The following is a 23,117-nucleotide window of genomic DNA, read 5'->3' on the forward strand; positions in this document are numbered from 1 at the left end:
CTTGTCTATAGGCCATGGAGCGCATTTGACCAAGGATTTTGTATTTTTGTAATTCTTTTGAGAATTATAATAAATGCATTTTTCTTCGTCTATTTTATTTAGTGTACTTAGTACACTGGCACGGCCACGCATTTTATTTTATTTTACTTCCCTAGGCGGAGAGATTGAAAGTTGAATTTTCTCTCCAAACAGTGCATCGATACAAGGTTGGACGACGAGATGTCGAATGACCCGATTCTCGATGACTCAGATCGATTGGTCAGTAACCTCGGACTATATCCACTCAAACCATCCATTCTCCACAACCTGGATTCTCTCAAGTCCTCGGGATCGGACTTAGACCGTGATGTCAACGTAATTGAGAAAACGGAGCTACCTACCCGTACAAACAAAAGGGCAACTCTTGAGGAAGATGGGCCATTACTCATTTCCCCGAGGGGGAATTCACCCATTAGAGGACGAGGATGGTTGCAATTGGTTCTCCATGGGGAATCAAACTGGCAAAAGCAAGTACCCATTGGGTTTGGCGAGGGCAGCTCCATCCCCCATCCCCATTCCCCGTGGAGGCCAAATCCAATAAAAATGTGTGTCTAAAGGTTCTATCGTTCCATCTTTAGTGGATATATGACAATATTATGCCTTTGTCATGTGGATTAGTATATATATTCTAATATGTTGATGTAAAATATGGAAGTTACATATATGATTAGAGGTGTGAATGATTTTCCCGTTACAATTCGAGAGGGTGGGTAGGTGGGTGTATTTCCATGCGGGGAATTTTCCGTTGCCATCTCTAACGATGGAGCGGCGCATAGTGCACGTGGCGGTGACAGTGTGGAAAAACCATGTGTATAATGATCCGTGGTAGCACGATGAGAGACTAGCTGGACTGCCACATAGTCAACCACAAGATCTGTGTGGTTCACCTCAAGAATCCCAAGCCGTCGACGCTGCAATTGCTACAAGGTGAGCTTGACGGCAGTTGCTTGCATGAACAGAAGTTGGGAAAGCCATACTGGATCTTCTGAAGTGATCAATCTTCTCCAATCAGTCAATGAATCAGAGAACTAGCATGATTTTTATATTGACATTGTTCTTTTTTTGGGTTAATCTCAAACCCTCAACGGTGAGGCGGCGTGGTCAGGGTCTCTGTCACACGGGTGAGCATTATCTCATGGGAGGGAGGGGGGTGGAAACAGATTTCTGTTGGAAATTTATTAGGGGCTCACCTTTTAGTTTTTGGGAAGCCAATTTTACCTAATCTCTTGGAGTGAAGAAAATTTTAACACTTTAAATTCTGTTTAGGGTTCCCATAATCAAAATTTTGGGGATATAATTTTAAGATGCTCTTGGTGATGCTCCAACATTGACAAATGTACACATATAAATATATTCTCTATTGCAGGTTTCTAGCCCACCACTTGACAGCCGCTGCAAGAATAATCAAGAATAATATGCGAAGGGAAATGTCACAACCTAGCTATAAGGTACATCGACAATACAAAGGCGTATGAAAACATACGTTGGGGATATCTTGTAGGTACAGTTGTACATCTCTACTTGAGTAAATCTGTTTAAATTGCTATGCCCACGGTTGGGGTGACCAACCAATTTCACCATAATTAGTCCCACACTTTAATTATAATTAAGTTGACATAATGAAGTTGTGTAGTTTAGATCGTTGGTTTGCCTAGTTCATGATGTAGTTTTGTTCAATGGAGATTAATATTCTCTTAATCAACTAACCATTTTACTATTTAAACTGCAGAGGTTTACAACCGCCTTTATGCAACAGAGCCACACACCTCCATTTGAATCCCTCACACAATTGCATTATTGGTGTGGCCTGTTGAGTACGGTGGTTTGTAGTCAACCTTTCTATAGTTTCCCTCTTTTAGAAATTAAGTGCCTTAATGTTAGGACGGAGTCAAAGGACCAAGGCTTATACCTCACTTGAGCATGCATGTGGAGTGGAGCTAGAGCCCTCTAGGATCGACCTTTTCGCTTCTACTTTCTTTTCAATGTGAGGACTGTCTTACATAAATATTTATGATTTATTTATGTTTGGGTCTACATATTAATTTGTTATTTTGTGTTACCTGGTTTGATTCATAGATGGGGATTTAATATCCAAAATAGTCTAAAAATGGCTAAATTTCTGGCCATTACATAGCTCCTCACTCTCCTGCTTCCTTTGTCTATCAGCTTTGACAAGGCCACCTATTCCTCATGCGGGCCCGAGGGTCTTCACAGGGGTGCGGCAGTTGCATACTTGGAGGGAAATCTCTTATGTAGCAAGTTGGGGCAAAAATGCCATCTATGTGTATTGTGAATGACCTAATGGATCTAGAATAATCTCAACCAAACTAAAAACAACCTTTACTCAGCCGGCCTAGGCCTAGTGCATGCCTATCGGGGCCGCGAGGTGAAGGAGAGTCGAAAGATGGGGAGCACCTGATCTGTGGTATGGAGCGACGATAGTGAGATTGCAATGGCCCCATTCCCTTGTCCCGCGGATACTTCGCTCATTAGGAGACATGGATGGTTCAATTGGTTCTCCACGGGAAATCAAATAGGAAAAGCAAGTACCCATCAGGTTTGACAAGGGCGGGGATGACCCTCCATCCCCTGTCCCCATTGCCCGCGGAGGCCAAATTCAATGAAAACTAGTCTATGAAGTCGCACATTCGTGCGACTCTAACCATCCTATTGTATGTTACGTTTATAAAAAAAATATAAGAATAATATTAGTGAAATGAGGAATGTACCATCAATATAATTGTAGTTTGTGCAACTGTAACTGCCCTATACAAACAAAATGACACACGCTCAGCAGCCAAAGCTAAATAAATATAGCTCTTTTTCCTTGCACATTGTTTGTTAAGTGTTACTACCTTCGTTTTTTAATATATAAACGCCGTTAATTTTCTACAAACGTTTGACCATTCGTCTTGTTTAATTTTTTTTTTTTGCAAATATAAAAATATTTAAGACATGCTTAAAAAATATTTGACGATAAATCAAGTCATAATAAAATAAATCATAATTAAAAAATTTTGAAAAAGATGAATGGTTAAAAATATCTTAAAAAATTAACGGCGTCATATATTAAAAAGGAGAGAGTACAACATATAGAGTTTACAATTTCGAATTTTAATTTATAATAGAATTTTTAGGTATAATTATGCACACGCATATGAACTTAATTAGAAATATTACAACACTATTATTTTATGGACCATTTTTCAGGTTATACGGAAGTTAGGGGGTTTACGGCATTTTTAAAAATTGTTGTATTTGCTTTGTTAGGAGTTAGTCAAAATTATATACAGTGGTATCCAATTGTTGTTTTCTTTTTTGATTGATGAGTAGTATGAAAGCTCGTTCTTCTACATCAACATATTTTCGTATGGAGTATTTGAGGAGACGACTTGCAGCTGGTAGTGCTGGTAGAGTTGCAGTACCTACGACTGCCATCTTCTTCTTTTTTTCCCTACTCCCTCCATCCCAAAATATAACAACTTCTTCACAAACATTCTCTTCCTAACCAATCACAACTCTTCACCACTCAATTTTTTCACCTACCTCCACTTCTCAACCAATCACAACATCCTATTATTTAATATTACCTATTTCCTTAATAACCGTGTCCAAGTCTATAACTTCTTATATTTTGGGACAGAGGTATTAGCTTATTTCCCTCCCAGACCTGCGGTGTAGATGCTTCCGGGGACTTCTCTCCATTCCCTCCATTGACCAGAGGAGTGTAATTTGTTATATTTTGGGACAGAGGTATTAGCTTTTTTTCCTTTTAGATCTGCGGTGTAGATGCTTCGGGGACTTCTCTCCATTCCCTCCATTGACCGGAGGAGTGTAATTTTTTCACCTTTTAATCTGATGGCTCTTGTTTCTCCACCTAGTTTTGTCTTCTCACTAATTCAACGGTTCATGTTTTCTTGATTACGTGGTTCATCCCTGTTAAGTTTTGAGATTCACATTTCACTAATACAGAAATGCATGTCTAAAGGTCCAATCGTGTCATATTTAGTGGACGAATAGTAATATTATGTCTTTGTCATGTGGATTAGTTGATAAAACAAAACCATATGTAAAACTACCTAAGAAGTCAATTTCCATCTATTTTTGAAGATCGGGAGATATGTTATACTTTGCGGTTGAGGGAGGTGATTAGCAATAGTTGAGGAAGGCAAATACCCACTACAAATGACAACTCGGACTGAGCTGCGGCCCATTTAAATTTAAGAGGACCAAGACAAACGGACACAACTACACGAAGAGTGTTAGCTGAATAGTGCTAAAGAGACACACCCTTCTTTTAAAAAAAAAGCTACTAGTATACTTAATATCTATGTTTTTTTTGTTAGAGAAGTTTCTCTTAAATTACTTATCCGATTTATAATCCAATTATACCGTTGTGTTCGTTGTAATTAGATCTTTACAATAAGATCTTACATGATTATATTCTGATAAATATATATATATATATATATATATATATATATATATATATATATATATATATATATATATATATATATATATATATATTGTAAATTACTTTTATCATATACATAAATTACTTTTAGATTTAAGCTCTTGTTGACGAAAAACCAGCTCTTTAATAACTTATATATTTTAAATCACGTATTATTTTCAAGATCTATTTGCATCATTATACTCTACATAAAATATGTGACAATGCAAGATCCATATTGGATATATTCAAATATTTTATTAATTTATAAGTAATGTATTTAAATTGCAGAAGTAACTTAGCTATACATTAGAAGTAACTTAGCTATGCAATAGAAGTAACTTTCTGTAATAGAAGTAATTATATGTAATAGAAGTAACTTAGTTATGCAATAGAAGTAACTATCTATAGTAGAAATAATTATATTATGAGCTGAAATAAAAAACTATGTAGAGTAAATTCGCAAGTAAAGTGTAGAGAAGATTTATAAAGTCCACAAAATATAGAATTAACTAAAAACAATAATAAAAATAATCAATTTAGAGCATTATGAATGCATATAAATAATTTAGTCAAATCTAAAAGTAACTTAACTTATATATATATATATATATATGATAAAAGTAACTTACGTATATAATAAAAGTAATTTATAAATATAAATATTTGTTCATCATAATATAATCATGTAAGATCTTGTTGCAAAGATTTAATTGTAATGAACGTAATGGTGTAATCAGATTGTAAATTGGATAACTAGTTTAAGAGAAAATTCTATAAGAAGAAAACAAGATATGCACTATTGGATATACTAATAGCAACAAAACTCCTAAAGTACTAGCACATGGGTATCTCTGGTGTTAAGACTAATTGGAGACGGAACTGCTAATGCGTGGTGATCACCCGCACTCCCCTCCCCCTATACTCCTCCCTCTTCTCCCCCTTCCTCCTCCTGTTATTCTCTTTCTACTACAGTACATCACAAATTTTTTTAAAAAAAAACAAAAAGCTAGAAAAATTTATGTATAGAAATACTATATATAAAAAATTTGAATTCAAATTCAAATTTGAATCGGGTATGTAAACTTTTGATTTATAAACTTTGGGTCTATAAAATTTAGGTGTATAAACTTTAGATGTAGAAATACTATATATAGAAAATATTTGAATTTAAATTCAAATTTGAATCAGATATAATTCATATTCAAATTTGAATCGGGTATATAAACTTTTGACTTATAAACTTTAGGTCTCTAAACTTGGTGTATAAACTTTAGATGTATAGAAATAATATATATAGAAAATATTTGAATTCAAATTCAAATTTGAATCAGATATAATTCAAATTCAAATTTGAAACAGGTATATAAACTTTTGACTTATAAACTTTAGGTCTATAAACTTTAGGTGTATAAACTTTAGATGTATAGAAATACTAAATATAAAAAATATTTGAATTCAAATTCAAATTTGAATCGGATATATAAACTTTTGATTTACTAGAAAAAAATGCCCGTGCGTTGCAACGGGGAAAAACGTTTTTGGGATACAACAACTATTAGAAGCTGGTCAATAAATTGAACCATTAAGACCGCTATATAATCATAATTAAAAAAGTTAATAAAAATTATTTTTTATTTTTTTAGCCCCGCTCAGTCCACTACCTCTGTCTCCTCTCGAGCTGCCTCTCTTTAGGCTAGCTCACACATCGAGGGGCGTCTTCAACCTCAGAAGACAGTCATATACCTGTATGTCTGAGCCAATCCTCCCCTAAAATCCGGCCAAATCTTTCTTGATCTCCTAAAATTGTCCCATCAAATTCGGCCAAATCTTTCTTGATCTCCCAAAATTGGTTGAGGGCTATGAATCACTCGATCTAATCCTCTTTCCGTTATCCCAAAATCGAGTGGCGGCACTAGTGCTTGTCTCGAATCGAGTGGCGGCGCTAGGGTTTGTCTCGGCGATAGATGTGTCCATATGCCCGAGCCAATCCTCCCCTAAAATCCGGCCAAATCTTTCTTGATCTCTCAAAATTGACGAAGGGCTATTGATTCACTCGATCTTCTCTTTCCTTTTTCATCGATCTCCTCTTTTCGTTTTTCACAAAATCCAATGGTGACGGGAAGCGCGTGAGATGGATCGGATTGATCTGGCAAAAAAAGCAGAAAAAAACGAAAGAAAGAAAAAAACGGAAAGCATGATAGAAAACAGCGAAAAAAGGATAAAAAAAGGGAATTGCTAAGCATATGTCGACAGAAAATGCATACCCAAATCTTGCAAATTTTGAATCACCGGATGTGCTTCGCAATTCGTGCTCTAGGTGCTTCTTCTCTAACTCCGGTGACCTCCTCTTCTTCTCCGGCACCGGCGAATTAAGGTCCCGGGGTGGGGTGGGGTGGGGTGGGAGGGGGGAAGAAGGGGGAGGTGGCCGGGCTTAGAAGGATGGCCATGGGAGGCGGCGGCCCTGCGGTGGGTAGCGAGGCGCCGGCGGCGGCGCCGGAGCCACGGGGATGGAGGATGGCGGTGGGCAGCATTGGCGGCGGGGGCATCTCTCCGCCAGTGGCTAGAGGAGGGAGGAGAGGGGAGAGAGGGAGGGAGAGGAGGTCGGCCGAGGGGGGGCCTCGCCGGCGTAGTTAACGCCTTCCGGCCAGCCGGCGAGGCCGGGCGGCAGCATGCTGGGGCGGCGGCGGCAGCGGAGGCGGAGGCACGGTGCGAAACTGCGGATCGCGCTAGGGAGCGGCGGCACGTTATCGGGAGAAAGGAGGATGAGGAGGTTTTTAGGGTTGGTTTCATTGCACGAATGTTAAATTAATCGGGTGGTCTAGAATTTACAAGATTTTTAGGGAGGTTTTTTGTCAAATGATGTATAGACAATCTAAAAAAACGATTTTGCTATATCTCACTCGAAAGATTTTTTCTTATATTTTCTCACTCAAATTTACACTGCATTTTCTTGTAAGTTACAGTGTAATTTATGAAACTTACACTGTAACTTTTATAAGTTACACTGTAATTTTTTAATCTTCGCATGTAAATTTTAAATTTTGTATTGGATTTGGTCTTTTTCTTGAGGATATGGTAATTTAGTGTCCATTATGGTGTTTCTTAATTGCTTTTTGCCTTTTATTATATCTATCGGATTTTAATTTAAAGATTAAAAATCTATGTGATACGATCATAAAAATCTTTCGAAACATGTATAGGTACTTAAAAAAAACTAGAAGCTAGATGGGCTCTTTGCTCGCCTCCAATGCGGACTACTCAACGCTGACGTTGAAAATAAAAAAGATTGATCAATATATAGGAACTCAATCGGACAGAACAACCAGGACGAACGAAAAATAGGTAAATATATAGATAAAACCGATTCAAATATGAATATGAATGATGTAAGAAAATTCTGGTAAAAACATCTTCAATTTTTATAATAGTAGATAGATTTTTTTTCTCCGGTAATTTTTACGGGATTTTTTCTTCATCGTTTTCTAGACCGCGGTTTCTTTTTTCGCGTGACTTTTTTTTTACGGTCAGTTTTTTTTCATCTTTTTCTCGCCATTTTTTTTCCGTTCTAGTCCGGATCGGACTTTTTTTTTTCGCTGTTTTTCTTTCCCGTTTTATTACGATGCGTTTTCTTTTTCCCCTGATTTTTTTTCTTCCCCTTTGAAAATTACGGATTTCAAGCAGTAGAGGTTAAAACCGACTCAAATACGGATAACGTACCAAAATACCAGCAAAAACATCTTCAATTTTTATAATAGTAGAGATAGATATTTTCACCGTAAGAATTCGCTTGGATATATATTTTCATAGAAAAGCATGAGCTGCAATTAGGAGTCGATTATCTCAAGTTAGCATGCAAGTATTTTTTTAAGAGATTTCTTATATGACTCATGTATTTCCAAAAGCGAATGAACTTAGAAACCGACTCATACACAGATGACATATCAAAGTACCGATAAAAACATCTTTAATTTTTATAATAGTAGATTTTTATAATAGTAGAGATAAACTTTTGGTCTCTAAACTAGATATATAAACTTGAGATGTATAAAATTTAGGTGCATAAATCCATATCTATATCTATATACCTAATTAATAAATCTATATTTATATCTATATATACCTACCTAACTAAAAAGTAAGGCTTCCGGTAGGGTTTTCTCGTCCGTCAATTTTTTTTCACACGCGGTATTTTTCTCACGCACGGTTTTTTATCCGATTCCGGTTTTTCTATGTGCGGTTTTTGCCCAGTTTTTTTGTCCGATTGTTTTTAGTGGGCCCGGTTTTTTAATTAAAAAATAAGTAAGCCTTCCGGTAGGGTTTTTTCGTCCGTCAATTTTTTTTCACACGCGCGGTTTTTTTATCCGATTCCGGTTTTTTTACGTGCGGTTTTTGCCCGGTTTTTTGTCCGATTGTTTTTTGGTGGGCCCGGTTTTCCCCCACCGCGTCCGACTTTTTTTTGGCCCGGTTTTTCCACCGTTGTTTCTGATAGATTTTGGTGGGCCCGGTTTTTTATATACAAAAGAAAAAAAACCACAGGAATCCATGTTCACCAGGTTCACCCACAAAAACACAGTAGTCCAGGTTCACGCACAAAAAACACAGAAGTCCAGGGCACACACAAAATATAGAAAAACCAGAGTCCAGGTTTACCAGGTTCACGCAAGAAAACAATATCGCATACGAGTCAGGTTGGTTCGCCCACACCGTTTTCTGCTTCTGTTTGCCCAGCCCAAGTCAGGAGTTAGATTCTATCCCGAGTCAGATTCTATCCCGCTTTTCTTTCCGCTATATTTAGCTAGCACTCCCACTAACGTGATTTTATAGATTTTTCTCGCAGGACAAAATACACAAATATGATCACAGGCAATACAAATAATAGAAGCACACAAGAAAATATAGATCACAAGGCTCTTCCTCTAGGATGTCAAGCCACCTCCAATCAATGTCGATTCCAGGTTATCAATGAACTCAACCCTGAATGCAATTTCAATTTCATTAGATTTATAAGATTAATATTGAATAAAACTAGCAAGTTAGCAACAGGCATATTTTTTAGTTGTTCAGCGGCTATTTTCATGACATACCACCACAAAATCTAGGAGTGGCAAACCCAAACATGAAAATCTCTTTTTTAAGTGGCTTTATATATTACTAGAAGAAAGAAAAAGTATTGGTAATTGCAGCAAGAACAATTTTATGCAGAAAAACATTAACTGTGCAGACAGATGAACCATCGTTTAATTATTGCAATTTTTAATCATGCTCTAAAAACCACACTGCTAGCAAGTAAATACAACACGACTAGATGAATGTCTTTCTGCTTTCTTTTTACCTTATGTCTGCTCTGCTTTTATTCTTATTTATTGGCAGTAATTACCTGAATATTTTTGGCAATCATCTCGATTCTATACCTCCAACCCATCAAAGGGTAATAAGAAGAAGGTTCGCAATGCAGCATGACATTGCCAATTGCCTGAAAACAATGTCATAGCCAACACTTATACCAATCCAGATCAGCAGATATCGGTATGGAGCTCTTAAAAATTCCAAAGCATTACAACGGAGCATAGCAAGTACAATAGGTTCCAATTCAGCCATGCAACCGAACTTAATTCTGAAAAAAAAATTGACCTGATCATCATAACTCTTTAGATTAAGAAAGATATATCTTGATGATTTTTCAGAATTTCATGTTCATAAGCTTATATTATTGTTGAGAAAGGATCCAATTCTATACACATGCATAAAGCAAAATATTTTAAATCAAAGATGTGTAGGGAAATTTTATAGACTCCAATGCTACCAGAAGTACCTTAAATCACGGATGCATTAGTGAGTCTTTTTGCAATAATCTCCACATTCTTCAGCAGAGCACTATCACGAACCTCAGCACACTGATAATTTAGATGTATAGTCCTTGGTTCCAATATTGCTATACTGTCCCTGCATCATGGAAACAAATGCAAGTAAGAAAAAATATCCATCACATATCAAAACAAAAGTTTCTTCAAATCAAATAAAAGCATCATGGCATATAGCAAACTAAAATTTGAATTTTTTTTGGTGCTACATTGGTACATGTCAGAATTGAGTGTTCCTAAACAGATGACCAATCAGGCATGCACATTGCAACCAAAACAAAGCAGGAAACCATGTGATCAGATATTACATCGTAAGAGACAAAAAAATTTGGTTGCAGTAGTACGGCTGTAGTTTGCACAAAATTTGAGTCCATCGCCTATCGCTCGCGCCATCACGATCGAACAAAGACAGAGAGGGGAGATACCATGTTCAACACGAAAGAGATTACTACAACCAAAACGATTACTACAGATTCGATAAATACAAGAAGGATTCCACTAGATTACTACAACAACCAATTGAGGAAGACTCAATTGGTCAGATCGAAGCCGCGTGAAGCATAGGGCAACGAGCCAACGTTGGGGACGTGGTGCCCCTACTCCCACGCTCGCCTTCCACTGGATCCAGCAAGAAGGAAGAAGAGGGTTCTGGCGGTTCAGGGGCTCAAGAGAGCATAGAACGGCGGGGGGATTGTGGGCGCCAGTCAGCAAGGAAGAGAAGATTGCAACGATGAACTCACCGTGGCCACTCTAGATCCGCTCCACCGCTGATGTGGGCAGCCGTCGTCGAGGTTGTCGCCCCCTTCTTCCAATCTGCCACCCCACCTCATGGCCGGCCAGGAAAGGAGAGCAGGGGCGCCGGCACCATCTAGCTCGCCATCTGGCGAGAGTGGGGGGCAAAGGCAAGGGGTGTAAGGAACGACTGACCCTGGCTTGCTCTTGCGCCGCCACCATCAAGCTCGTCGTCCGATGAGGAGGGGCAGTGGTGGCGGAGGAAGATGGCGAGGGAGAGGTGAGTGCCAGCGGCACAAGATACGCCGTCGCCGAGGCCACTCCGCCGACCCCCAGGAGGCCAGGACGCCGCCTCCATGGAGCCCTCCGCCGATGGCTCGCGCCTCACGTCTGCTGAGGGGCTGATCTGAACGCTGCCGCCTGGGGAGAGAGGTCACCGGAGAGGGGAGTCCAGATCCGGTGGAGATGGGCAGCATGCTCCTCCTCTGACCCCTCACTTCCAGATCCAACGTCGCCAACAAGGGGACACACTGTTCACCAAGCACCAGAAATCCTAGAAAAAGAAAAGTAAAAAGAGAAAATAAACATATGCGTTCTCAGCCCATCCACTCCAGATCAAAGGAATGGAAAAGGAAACCATCACCTCGCTGTGGAGCTGTTCGAGAGGGAGGCAAAACCATGGTGGTGCTAGCTGGCTTTGTGGCTTCCTGGGATAGAGCTGTCGATAGAGAAAGTAAAAGGGGAACTTATCCTTTCCCAGTACAAGCGTGGGGAATAGAGAGACTGAGAAGATTGGAATAAACGAGAGACTTCTGCTTTCCTTTTTTCCACTTCCCGTCGGCTCAGCTTTTTTTTTTATGTATTTTTTTCTTCCGGTCTGTTTGGCTTCCATTTTTTCCCAGTATATTTATTGACATTTCACCTCAAATGAAATTTACAAATAAAACACAATACTACCTAAGAAAAAAAAGAAAAAGTTTGAATTACACCCCTGAACTTTTGGGTGAGTACGACTTACCCCTCTGGACCTAAAAACCAAACATCTTTCACCCTTAACTATCAATACCAGATAAAAAACCACCACGGGTAGCTTTGTAAGCGATTTTGATCCTACGTGGCAGTCCAGTCAACAATTCTTCTATTAAAAAGTCGATAGGGCCCACCTTTCAGATCTCTCTCCTCATTATCTATTTCGCTCCTCATTATCTATTTCGCCTCTCAGACCCCTCTCTCTTGTCAGATGCCAAGGAGAAGACGCGTTAGCGACTGCGTGCGTCTCACGGCGGAGGGCCAAGGCAGTGGCCAGCGACAGTGAGGAGGCAAGAGTGACAGAGCGGGGCAAGTGGCATGGTCTTAGTCGAGCCATGTCTCGAGGTAGGCGTGATGCAATATGTGGCTGCAGGGAGGGCGGTTCACCACCGCATCCGCCTCGAATCGCACTAGGCAGACACGGCAGTTCGTCGTCGGCCCGTCCCCATCGGCCGCCGAGAGAGATGGAGGTGAGGGGAGGAATAAGAAGAGAGGGGATTAGGGAAAGAGAGTGAGAGGGGAGGAGAAAGAGATAGAGAGGGTGAGAGACTAATAGGTGGGGCCCGCTGATTTTTTTTTAAAAAAAATTTACTGATTGGACTGACACGTAGGATCAAAACCACTTCGGCTTGAGTAGGGGGTGGGGGGGTAATTTCCGGTATTAATAGTTGAGGGTAAAAAATATATGGTTTTTGGGTTTAGGGGTACTTCGTACTCACCCAATAGTTTAGAGGTGTAATTCGGACTTTTCGCAAAAAAATAATGACATCAATTTTTATGTTTCAAATGTTCCATCAACTCTCACAAGTACAATACATGGAAAATCGAAGTATAAGAAAATATGATTTCCTTGTGTCACGAACTCGAATGTTCCCTTAAGTCAATTCCATTGATTTTTCGTTAAAGTACTAAAAAAATATTAATTTTTCTATTAATCACATAAATTTACATGTGTCACCTTCTATGCAAAAGGAGACGCATTAATTTGTTCACCACTCGATCCTCGCCATTACCATCAGGCCCACACACATAAGAAGCGTCATCTACATCGTGCAAATATAAAGTAAATTAATTATAAAAACAAACATAATCTTTTTATAATTGTTCGTATTGTCGATGCTTATAATCATCTCGTGTGCTTTGGATAAATCGTTAATATCAAACTTCAGCCACCCTTCAATACCCGGTGCAACGCACAGACATTTTGCTAGTTTACTAACATAAAAAAGTAATGTGGTGTAAAAAAAAAAAACCAGTGGAGAGAGAGGGGAAAGGGGAGGGGGGCGAATCTCATCGATCGCCCGTTAGAAATCTGGAGAGGCCACTCCAGTTAGATTTAGCCAAGACAAAAGCTCGTACCAAGCGGAGTCGGTCCGACCAGTTGTCCGATCCACCGAGTCGGTTCGGGGGTCCGGGTCGACCAGTTGACATACACAGACGAGCCTACCCAAGACTCCAAGAGACGAGAAAAATATAAAAACGACCTGAATCCGCACCGTCCCCTTTTCTCTCGCCGCCGACCTCGTCGGCCGTCTCCACCGCCGGCCGGACTACGCTTCCCCATCGGTGCGGCCACCCCCTCGAGGCCTTCACATCAGCGCCGCCACCAACCGGTTGCAGTCTCGCTGATCTCCTCCTCTTACCAGGAGGCAAGATGGTACGTGGGAGATCTAACCCTAAAGGCCGCTGTCGATTCGATCTCTCCCCATCCCCAAATCGTGCGGGGCTCGCCTCCAGGGCTTTTCTTCTGCTGGCGAGTCCAGTTTGGGGCTCTGGTTGCTGACACGATCCTTTGTTTTCTTTCCCTGCGATTCGGTTGATTGACGGATTTATGACGTTTCTCCTTGCAGTCGTCGCTCGCCGCGGCAAGGGCGGATAACTTCTACTACCCGCCGGAATGGAGCCCAAAGAAGGTACGCGTCTCTTCCTCGGTGAATCGTATAGCGTTTTCATTTGGTTTTGATGCGTTGTGGTTGCTGATGCATGTGGGTGTTTTTCTTCTTTCTTGGAGCAAATTAGGGTGGGCTCAACAAGTTCCATGGACAACATGCTCTCAGGGAACGGGCGAGGAAGCTGGACCAGGGCATCCTGATTATAAGGTTTGGTTGTCGAAAAATGCTTTTTCTTTGCTCTACACAGTGAAAACCAGTTAGAGAGAACTGCTATCTTAACTCATCGATATGGCTGTGTATTTTGTACGAGTTTAGGGATATGTTAAAATGGACAAAGGATATGGATTAACAATACAGGAACGATTTTGGATGTTGTCTAAATAAACAAGCGGACAATAGGAGGAAAATGTTATTGGTCCTAGTAAATGGGAATTTTGGACATTGGCCATTTAGATTTTTATGGATCATGGTAACGTAGAATGCCTAACAGTTAACCAGAGAATAGATGATTGGATATTTTAGCCTTTGCCATTGTTGTGGTTAGCTATTTTATTTATTTCCTTTTGCTTTAGCGATTCTGAAATATTGGATTTGCAATTGCAAAAATAGTTTAATTGATTTGATGATTGTTTGCAAGTATTTTTGGCATCTGCATGAACAACCGGACAATATTATTGTACTGAATGGATGATTAATTATGATGTTGTGAACGATTAATCATAAACTTGCAGAGAATATTTCATCAACATCTATGCATATATCAAGCACCAACAATCGCTAATAAAATACTTATCCATAAAAACAGTTGTTTGTGAGGTTTGTTTTTCTAAGCATCATTAAAATTGTACCATAGTTGTTACTATTCATGATATATTTGCTAAACTTGATTACTGGCAAATGAAGAAGGTCCATTACTACATTATAATTTGCAAAAGTGTTAATAAAGTATGATAAGTCCCCTCAGACAAATGAGATGATAATTGATTTGAGTTTACAACCTTTAACATAGAAATGATACTATGGTGTCGACATGATTATTCCATGTGTTCATACCTTTATATTTGATGGCTTGATGCTACAACTATCTATTACTGCCTCTGCCACCATTATGTAAGTAACCATGGTGAAGATAGATGCATCTGTAGATACCATTGTTCTGTCTTCCAGTTACCGCTTAGTTTTGTCATAGTCAGCTAATAATGTTTAGATTAGGAAACAACTACTTTCTGAATCTATATTATCTGACAGAATGCATTTTCATTACTAGTCTAACAAATTGATGGCAAGTACTTTTGTGTACATTGGTCACTTGATGCTAGATAGGTGATGTATGTAGTCGAGAACAATGTTTAGCTCTACAGATCTAGAAGATAAAAGATACATACCAATGTTGATGTCCTCTTAATGTTTATCTACATATAATTTATCTTCTCAAGTGTATGTTCAAGTTTTGACTCTCTTAATTTGTTTATCTGATGTGCAGATTCGAGATGCCATTCAATATTTGGTGTGGTGGGTGCAACTCCATGATAGCAAAGGGAGTGAGGTTTAACGCTGAGAAGAAACAAGTTGGGAATTATTACTCTACCAAGGTATGTCCTGGATTGGACTAAAGTTCGTCTGAAGTCGAATTCCTTTGCAGCTTTGTTTTGGGAGTATTGTGCTGTAGCTATCCTTGTTAGTTTCAGTGGCGGACCTTCTCTTGTGGCAAGGGATGGCGCCGGCCATACCTATGTCATGCCCAAAGTAGGTAGGGTATTCAAGCATATGACCATCTCAGCCTTGATTTCAGATGCTAATTATATGATTAGTTGGCTGTATTTCATTTGGTACAAGCTTATTCGTTTAGTTAACTGGAGGTAAAGACCTATAGTGGGACTGCCTTGTGTCTGCACAAATGAATGAATAGTCTAGCTAACCACAAAATGTTAATCGGTAAAAATCGAATGCTAAAAAATAGATATGTAACTTAAGTGAATGTCTACTTATAAATAAACACACCTAAACAACAGGGAAACACTCGTAGAAATGTAGTTTAGTCATAAAAGTTACACAACAAATTTAAGGCTTCAGTTGTAAAAACTGCATGACAAATTTAGGATTATAATCATCGTTAATGGCATATATTCTAATAAGTGCGAACATATTATAGTTTGTGTATAATAAAATGTTACATCATTTTTAAAATACCATGCACTTCGTTCTTGTGTGATGATCTGCCATAGCTAAATTTTAGTGCTGGGTCCGCCACTGGTTAGTTTCAGCTTTAGTTTTGGTCCCATGGATAGATGAGAAAACTGTAGGTGCATAAACTGGTGTGCTTTATCCATTCAACTCTATTTTTCATCAACTCATCTCCTGCATGGCATAGCAAGACATAAGCTACCATAGTATCCATTGATAAGGCACTACTGTATTTTATTTATCCATTTTATTGTGAGTTTTTTTGTTTCTTTTTAAAAAAATGATGGGTCCACATCTGCCTTTTGAATGGCCTATCCTCTCCTATGACTACAGTAGAAAACACAAGATTTGCTCTGACTTAGGACCAGGGTTCACCAAACCGCTTTGGGTGGGGTTACCGTCACCCCATGGTAAGGCGGTTATCATGGTAACCATGCGGTTATCATGAAAACCGTGTGGTTACCGCGAGGTTTACCGTGGTTTCAAAAATTGAGAAGGTTACTGCACATGATAACCGCACGGTTTTGTAAACCCTACTTAGGACTCCATTGGTTCATCATCTGAAACAGAATAGGTGATCAGTCAGCACCCACTCTATCACCAATAGAAGTATATTGCCATGTTGTGTATTGACTAATGGATTGTAGTCAGCAACTCAGCATACTGGGTAGTGGTCTTACTGCTGGCCTAGCCTTATAAGCAGAGTCATGTTCTTTTCTTGGATATACTAGCATAGAGTGTATCATATTTATTCGTGTTACTTCAAGTAAATCCTTGAACTTTGGAGCTATTTAAATATATGATGTTTTTTCTTATGCCTTGAAATTTGGACTCGACTCCTGAGTATCACTTGTTTGGTGGTTTTGTATCAAAATTGAATTAATTGTTTTTCACCTTTAATTAAAATGCTACTCAATCCAGCATAAATTTCATGAGTTATAGAGGTCAGCTTTCCATCATATTCCCTCCGGTTCCATAATTCTTGATGTTTCGGACAAGGTTGAGGACAAAGAATTAGAACTTTGACAATCAATAACTTTTAAAATATTCAGTTTGAAGACGCTAGAACACAATGTATAGATTAGTCTTAAAAATACTTTAATAAAATTAAATATTTACTTGTCTTGTGTATAATATTATAATAGAAAATCATAGTCAAAGACATGTTTTGGAGACTGCGGCGTTGTCCAAAACGTCAAAAAATATTGAACCGGAGGGAGTAAGAAACTAAACAGAGTTCTTACCAGAAGTTGGTGTACACAACTGGGTAAACATTTTTCTCGAAGAGATCAAATGGTGGTGATTTGAAATGGAGTCGTGCTAGGTAAATGAGAGCACCATGTGGGGGAGGAATGGATCTGTAATAGCTAACAAAAGAAAGATCATGGCAGGAGTATGTCGTCTAGGAAGTTTGCTTATTCATTACATGCCTTCATTATGAGATCAAATGCCTTCCAATAGAAGGAGAAATTTAGCAAACATTAGCTAGGGTACTATATCGAACTAACTTATTCTAACTCCCACAAAACTCCTACCTAATAGATGCATAACTTACATCCTTTACATGGCCCAACGCCCCAACCAAAATCCTGCAATGCCTTTTATGCTATTAGCTTGCTGCTGGCAAGCTGCTGCCTGCCTATGGCTACCTACCAGTGTTAAACTTGCTGTCCGGGACCACATCCAAAATGTCTGGGATATGATAATGTTGGGAACAGGATAGCGCTTGTCCATTGTTGCATGTGAGAACTGTGTACGGTATTGTACAGCAACTATTCAGCCTCATGCTTTCAACTGTCCAGACTGAATATATTTTTTATCCTTGGAGATTGTTATTTTAGCCCAGGACTTTTCGCTCCTTCACGAAATATTAGTATAATAAAGTTAATCTGACAATAATACTAGCCATGCTTTTTGGCAACCTGAAAGACCTTAAGAACGTAAAATTTTATTTTAGTTTTCTTGCCTTTTTTGGTTACATGTATGGAACCTACGTAATGATATACTTTTGGTTTATCATATTCATGAGCCTTGGTATTCTTTTTAAAGTTTATTTTATCAACTTAGTTGATCATAACAAGTATATTTTGTGTTATTGACAGTACAAGTTGAATATATCCCATAACTTCTGCTTTTTAAATCGCCCTTGCATTGAATGTGTTCATTGTTGTTGTCTCACCCTAATTACTAGAAAAAAGAACTGCGTGCAGCTTGTGCGCTTTAACCATACTATGTCAGTCTTGCTTTTCAACTCCAAAATACTTGATGACATTATTTTTATTGAGGTACTTCCATTCAGGGAACGAGCTTCTATTGCATAATTGTGTGAGCTGACATTATGTGGTGCTAACTTTGTTTTGCCAATGATTCTTGTGTCAGATATGGAGCTTCACCATGAAATCACCATGCTGCAAACAAGAAATAGTTATACAAACAGACCCAAAGAATACTGAGTACGTCATAATTAGTGGAGCTCAACGAAAGACTGAAGATTATGATGTGGAGGATGCAGAGACACTACTGCTACCTGCAGATGAAGGTTCAAATACTTGCAGAAATTAATCTGGTACTCCTATTTATGAAGCCATTGTTTTAAAATGATTACTTGTCTGTTGTGGATTTTTCTTCAGAAAGAGACAAGCTTGCGGATCCTATGTATAAGCTTGAACACCAGGAAGAGGATCTTAAAAAGAAGAAAGAAGCTGAACCAGTTTTAGTTCGCCTTCAACGACTCTCCGATAGCCGGCATTCTGATGACTACGCTCTTAACAGAGCCCTTCGTGATCGTCTTAGGGTCATCCAATGAAATCCTTTATCATATTTTTTTTCCAAAATAGTTATTTAAAAGTGTCATGATTCTTATCCACTTGTCCTATTTGTGTAGAGCCAAAAGAAGAGAGTTGCTGAAGAGAAAAGATCAGCTAGAAAGATGGGACTTGGAGTACGGCTTTTACCACCCTCTGCAGAAGATGCCACTGCAGCGGCTTCTGTGAAGTTTGCATCAAAATTTGAGAAGAGCAGAAGGGACAAAAGAGCAGCAATTAAGGCTGCTTCCATCTTCCCGGAGTCATCAAGCTCAACTTCAAAGAACAAGCTGGATCTTGCACTGAAGAGGCGAAATATAAAAGCTGGTGCTGCCTCAGCGCTGATGGCGAGCAGGGTGAAGCCGTCGTCATGGCAGAGCGCTGGTTCTGGAAGCTCAAGGACTCAGATGCCGATCATGGCAACACGTAAGTAGCCACCCCAAGAAGAAAGGCATTTTTCTTCTTCTGGAAGAAGAAATACCATCTGCTTAGCTGCGCCATCAGAAGTTAAAACCAGCTTGTTTCGGTTGTTTCTTTGCTCCAGTTTCTGTACGAGTATGTGTATTGTGTAGTGTATAACTTGAAATCTTTTTGGCTGTATGCATTCCGGTGTCCAGCTCATGCTAGTCGGTTTGTTACATTATCTTTGTATATATGTCATGACGTGTCACACTGTATGCTCGCACACAGCGACGAATGGCTTGCGATATACTATCTGAAGGTTGAAGAATAAAAACTGCTTGATGGCCACCGACGCATGGCGGATTCTTGTGTGCCTGAAATTTGTAGTACCTGTACTGGCACTCGCTTTACGAGCAGCCAATTCCAAGACGTGACATGCCTCCTGCAGCTGCTTGTCCTGCTGCTGATGGAGACGAATTTGCCGCTGGCTTTTTATATTTTGCTTAAATTTTACGAGAATACTATTTTAATAATAGTTTTATAGTATTCTAGTAGTAGTTTTATAGTAGTTTTGTAATAGCAATTTCTCCAATCTAGTTTAGCAAAGCCAATATTCTGGATGTGTGCATCGGTGAGCTGTGCATCCGCTGTCCATCTATTCTCCCTTTTGTATCACTCGAAGACCGCCGTTGCTGCAACGCATATACTACTACGAAGCAAGTACAGATTGCCAAACCTAACACTTTGACTTGCATTTATCAAGTCACAACCGCACCCATCGCCATGCTTATCAACCCTGACACTCAAACACGGCGATGAAAAGAAAAAGAGATTAATTTTAAACAGTCCTGGCCGACTCTGATGAGAGTCTGACCTCTTCGATGGCTCAACAGCAACGGAGGACAAGTGAGATACAGAGAAGTTGATTGAATCGTATGTGAATGCCTTGACACCTGTGATGACGACTCTGACCTTAACATGGTACCTCACTCTGTGGTTTGTGCATCTCTCCTCCTCCCTTTGTGTAGTGCAGCTTCCTACCTAGTAATAGCTGTTTGCCACTTTTGCCTACACACACGCCCAAAGTCAAAACCGGACGTTGGGTGAAAGCCAGCAGTTCCTTCGAGACTGATCATGGAAACTATTAAAATGGCAAAATTAAGAAGAAAATGTCGACATATATATAGTAGTACTTAAACCAAATCAACCTCATGACCTTAATTTGTACCTCCAATATTTTAAGCAGAATTGCTCGTACCTCCAACCCCCAAAAGGTACCCTCCAGCAACCCTGTGCCCGTTCCGTTCGCCCAGAAATATACACCGAAACCGATCGGTCCCAAGTTTCCTAAGAAGAAAATTTTAAAACGACATGCACATCCAAAATCCAAAATATAATAAATAATGCAAGCGCACGTACATCACACGCCGTTGTTAATGCGATGTGCCATGTAAAGACTAGCCTGATTGCCCGGCCTCTAAGCGAGCCTTATCTAGCGACAGATCGATCGATCGATCGACCGACCGAGCCAATCCATCCACCCGTGAGAAAACGAAAAATCTTCCGTCGCCGCGAAGCCACCGCCGGCCCATGCGATGCGAGCGCGCGTTGACGACGTAGTACTAGCATGTACGTAGTATGATATGCGCGCGGCCGGGAAAGGCGGGTGAGTTCCGCGTCGCGTCCTCGGCTCGGCGCGCGCGCGCGCGCGGCGCGGGTGGTTTACGCAAGCTGAGCTGCCGCCGCGCGGCTTGCTAGTTAGCGTCAAATCGATCGGTTCGAGCCCTGCAATAGGAGTCCCACGCAAGCAACTCCTTCCTCCTCTTAACCACGCCCTCTCTCACCGTCGTCTTCCTCAATTCTCTCTACCCCTCACCGCCCGCACGCGCGCGCTGCCTAGCTAACACAAACCGCCATTGCTTCCCCTCCTCCTCCTTGCCGCCGTGCTTAGCTTGCTGTTTGTAGCTTGTTGGCTAGAGAGGTCGTCGTACGCCGGTGGCTGGCGATCGCCGGCCGGCCGGTGGTCCATGACTAACGGTGCCGCGAGCTGCCAGCCTGCAGCGCGGTGGACATGAGCCGGCGACTCGGCGCCGCGGCCGCCGTCCTCCTCCTGTGGCTCGCCGTGCTCACCTTCGCCTTCCACGGCTACTACGGCGGCCGCCTCGGCTCCGCGAGGCGGCGGAATATCCTCCTCCTCCAACACCCGGCGCTAGCGCTCCATCTCCCCACCAGGAAGATGCTCCTCGCCGTGGCGAGCTTCGACGACGCCTCCTCGCCGTCGTCGTTGACGACCACCGATCGTCATCATCACCATCACAGGCATCATGGCCACCACCATCATCGCGGCCATGATCGGTGGAACAGGAAGGGTGTCCCGCCGACGGCAGCTGGGCCGGGCGAGGAGGTCGACCCGCGGTTCGGCGTGCAGAAGAGGCTGGTCCCGACGGGCCCCAACCCCCTGCACCATTGATGCCGGCGGCTCGCCATTGATGGGTGCTCGAGTTTTTCTGCGGTGAGTCACGCGCACATATACACTACTACACCGTTCTCGTTGTGTTCATCGATCGACCAAAGGCTAGCTAGCTAGCTAGCACAGTAATATTGATTCCAATTCCAACCTGTGGATGAATTCAAGAAAGCATTGCCGATGTGTGTGTGCTCTTGCATGTATGTACCACGATCATATCAGAAAGCTTCAAAACAAGAGGAGAAAAAGAAATGTTACTAGCTATAGTACATATAGTAGTTGTGTTGAGGAGAGAACTAATTAATGGATATGCCTGTTCCTTTCAAAAAAAAAAAATCACATCATTCTTTGCTATTTGTTGTCTAGTTTAATTATCTCCATTATTACAGCCAAGGCATCCTTTGGAATTAATGTGGGATTTTATCCTATTCCTACATAAGCCGAACTGATCACTATTGTTCATTTCTTGTGTTTCAAAGAAGGCGGAAATATGTATGGAATAAGAAAAAAATAATGATATGCGCATGCAGTGCACAGTCGCTGTAACTTGCAGTAAACTGTAACTATCTCAGCTGTACATGTTGCTAGCTCAAGTGGCGTTTTTGCTTCGCTTCTTGGGAAACGGTTTCATGGTCGTTAAGTGAGTTGTACGTCGCAGGGATGGTAGGGGATAGATCGATCGATCAGATTGGCTGTAAAAATCCGTGCAAAAAAGGATGGATATCGATCGATCGAGTAGTAGTGACGGCACGGCATCGCATGGACGATGCACACACACATATTAGTAGTAGTATATGGGGTACATGGCACAGATCACCACATGTATAACCCTTTTCCCCAGGTCTTGATACCCATGATAGTTTTGGCACTAAGCGCATATACATGGAGCCAATAGAATAAGCCGGTTTGACTTGGAGCCATCGATCGATCTCACTTTAATTTTAGGGCACATGCATTACACATATGCAGCAAGCACACGCGCCTGGCACATGCAAACAGCTAAGCTAGCAAATTACTACTAGCTACTCCCTCCGTTTTTTAATAGATAACGCCGTTGACTTTTTCTCACATATTTGACCATTCGTCTTATTCAAAAATTTTATGCAAATGTATAAGATATAAATCACACTTAAAGCACTATAAGTGATAAAACAACTCATAACAAAATAAATTATAATTACATAAATTTTTTAAATAAGACGAATGGTCAAACACATGAGAAAAAGTCAACGGCGTCATTTATTAAAA

General features: G+C 40.5%; 2 protein-coding genes and 1 long non-coding RNA gene across 4 annotated transcripts; 2 read left to right on the forward strand and 1 right to left on the reverse strand.

Annotated features, from left to right (window-relative positions):
- Window positions 1–9,103: 9,103 nt before the first annotated feature.
- LOC127764101 (uncharacterized) lies at window positions 9,104–11,877 on the reverse strand. Of its 2 annotated transcripts, none has more exons than XR_008015804.1 (5): window positions 11,735–11,877; window positions 11,100–11,644; window positions 10,311–10,441; window positions 9,876–9,971; window positions 9,104–9,472 (listed from the first exon to the last, which is right to left on the reverse strand). It is a non-coding gene; the product is annotated as an uncharacterized LOC127764101 (long non-coding RNA). The 2 variants fall into 2 exon arrangements; XR_008015805.1 differs by having other exon boundaries at window positions 9,876–10,112.
- Window positions 11,878–13,559: 1,682 nt separating this feature from the next.
- Window positions 13,560–19,643, forward strand: LOC127763672 (uncharacterized). The gene is made up of 7 exons (XM_052288447.1): window positions 13,560–13,777; window positions 13,971–14,033; window positions 14,140–14,219; window positions 15,496–15,604; window positions 18,576–18,735; window positions 18,827–18,990; window positions 19,081–19,643. The coding sequence occupies exons 1-7, from the start codon at window positions 13,775–13,777 to the stop codon at window positions 19,432–19,434; spliced, it is 933 nt and encodes a 310-aa protein (XP_052144407.1). The 5' UTR covers window positions 13,560–13,774; the 3' UTR covers window positions 19,435–19,643.
- A 1,303-nt stretch (window positions 19,644–20,946) lies between these two features.
- On the forward strand, window positions 20,947–22,369 carry LOC127763689 (protein FON2 SPARE1). The gene has a single exon (XM_052288468.1). The coding sequence runs from the start codon at window positions 21,474–21,476 to the stop codon at window positions 21,870–21,872; it is 399 nt and encodes a 132-aa protein (XP_052144428.1). The 5' UTR covers window positions 20,947–21,473; the 3' UTR covers window positions 21,873–22,369.
- Window positions 22,370–23,117: the final 748 nt, after the last annotated feature.

Source organism: Oryza glaberrima, chromosome 2 (genome assembly GCF_000147395.1).
Source record: "Oryza glaberrima chromosome 2, OglaRS2, whole genome shotgun sequence".
NCBI classification, from domain to species: Eukaryota; Viridiplantae; Streptophyta; class Magnoliopsida; order Poales; family Poaceae; genus Oryza; species Oryza glaberrima.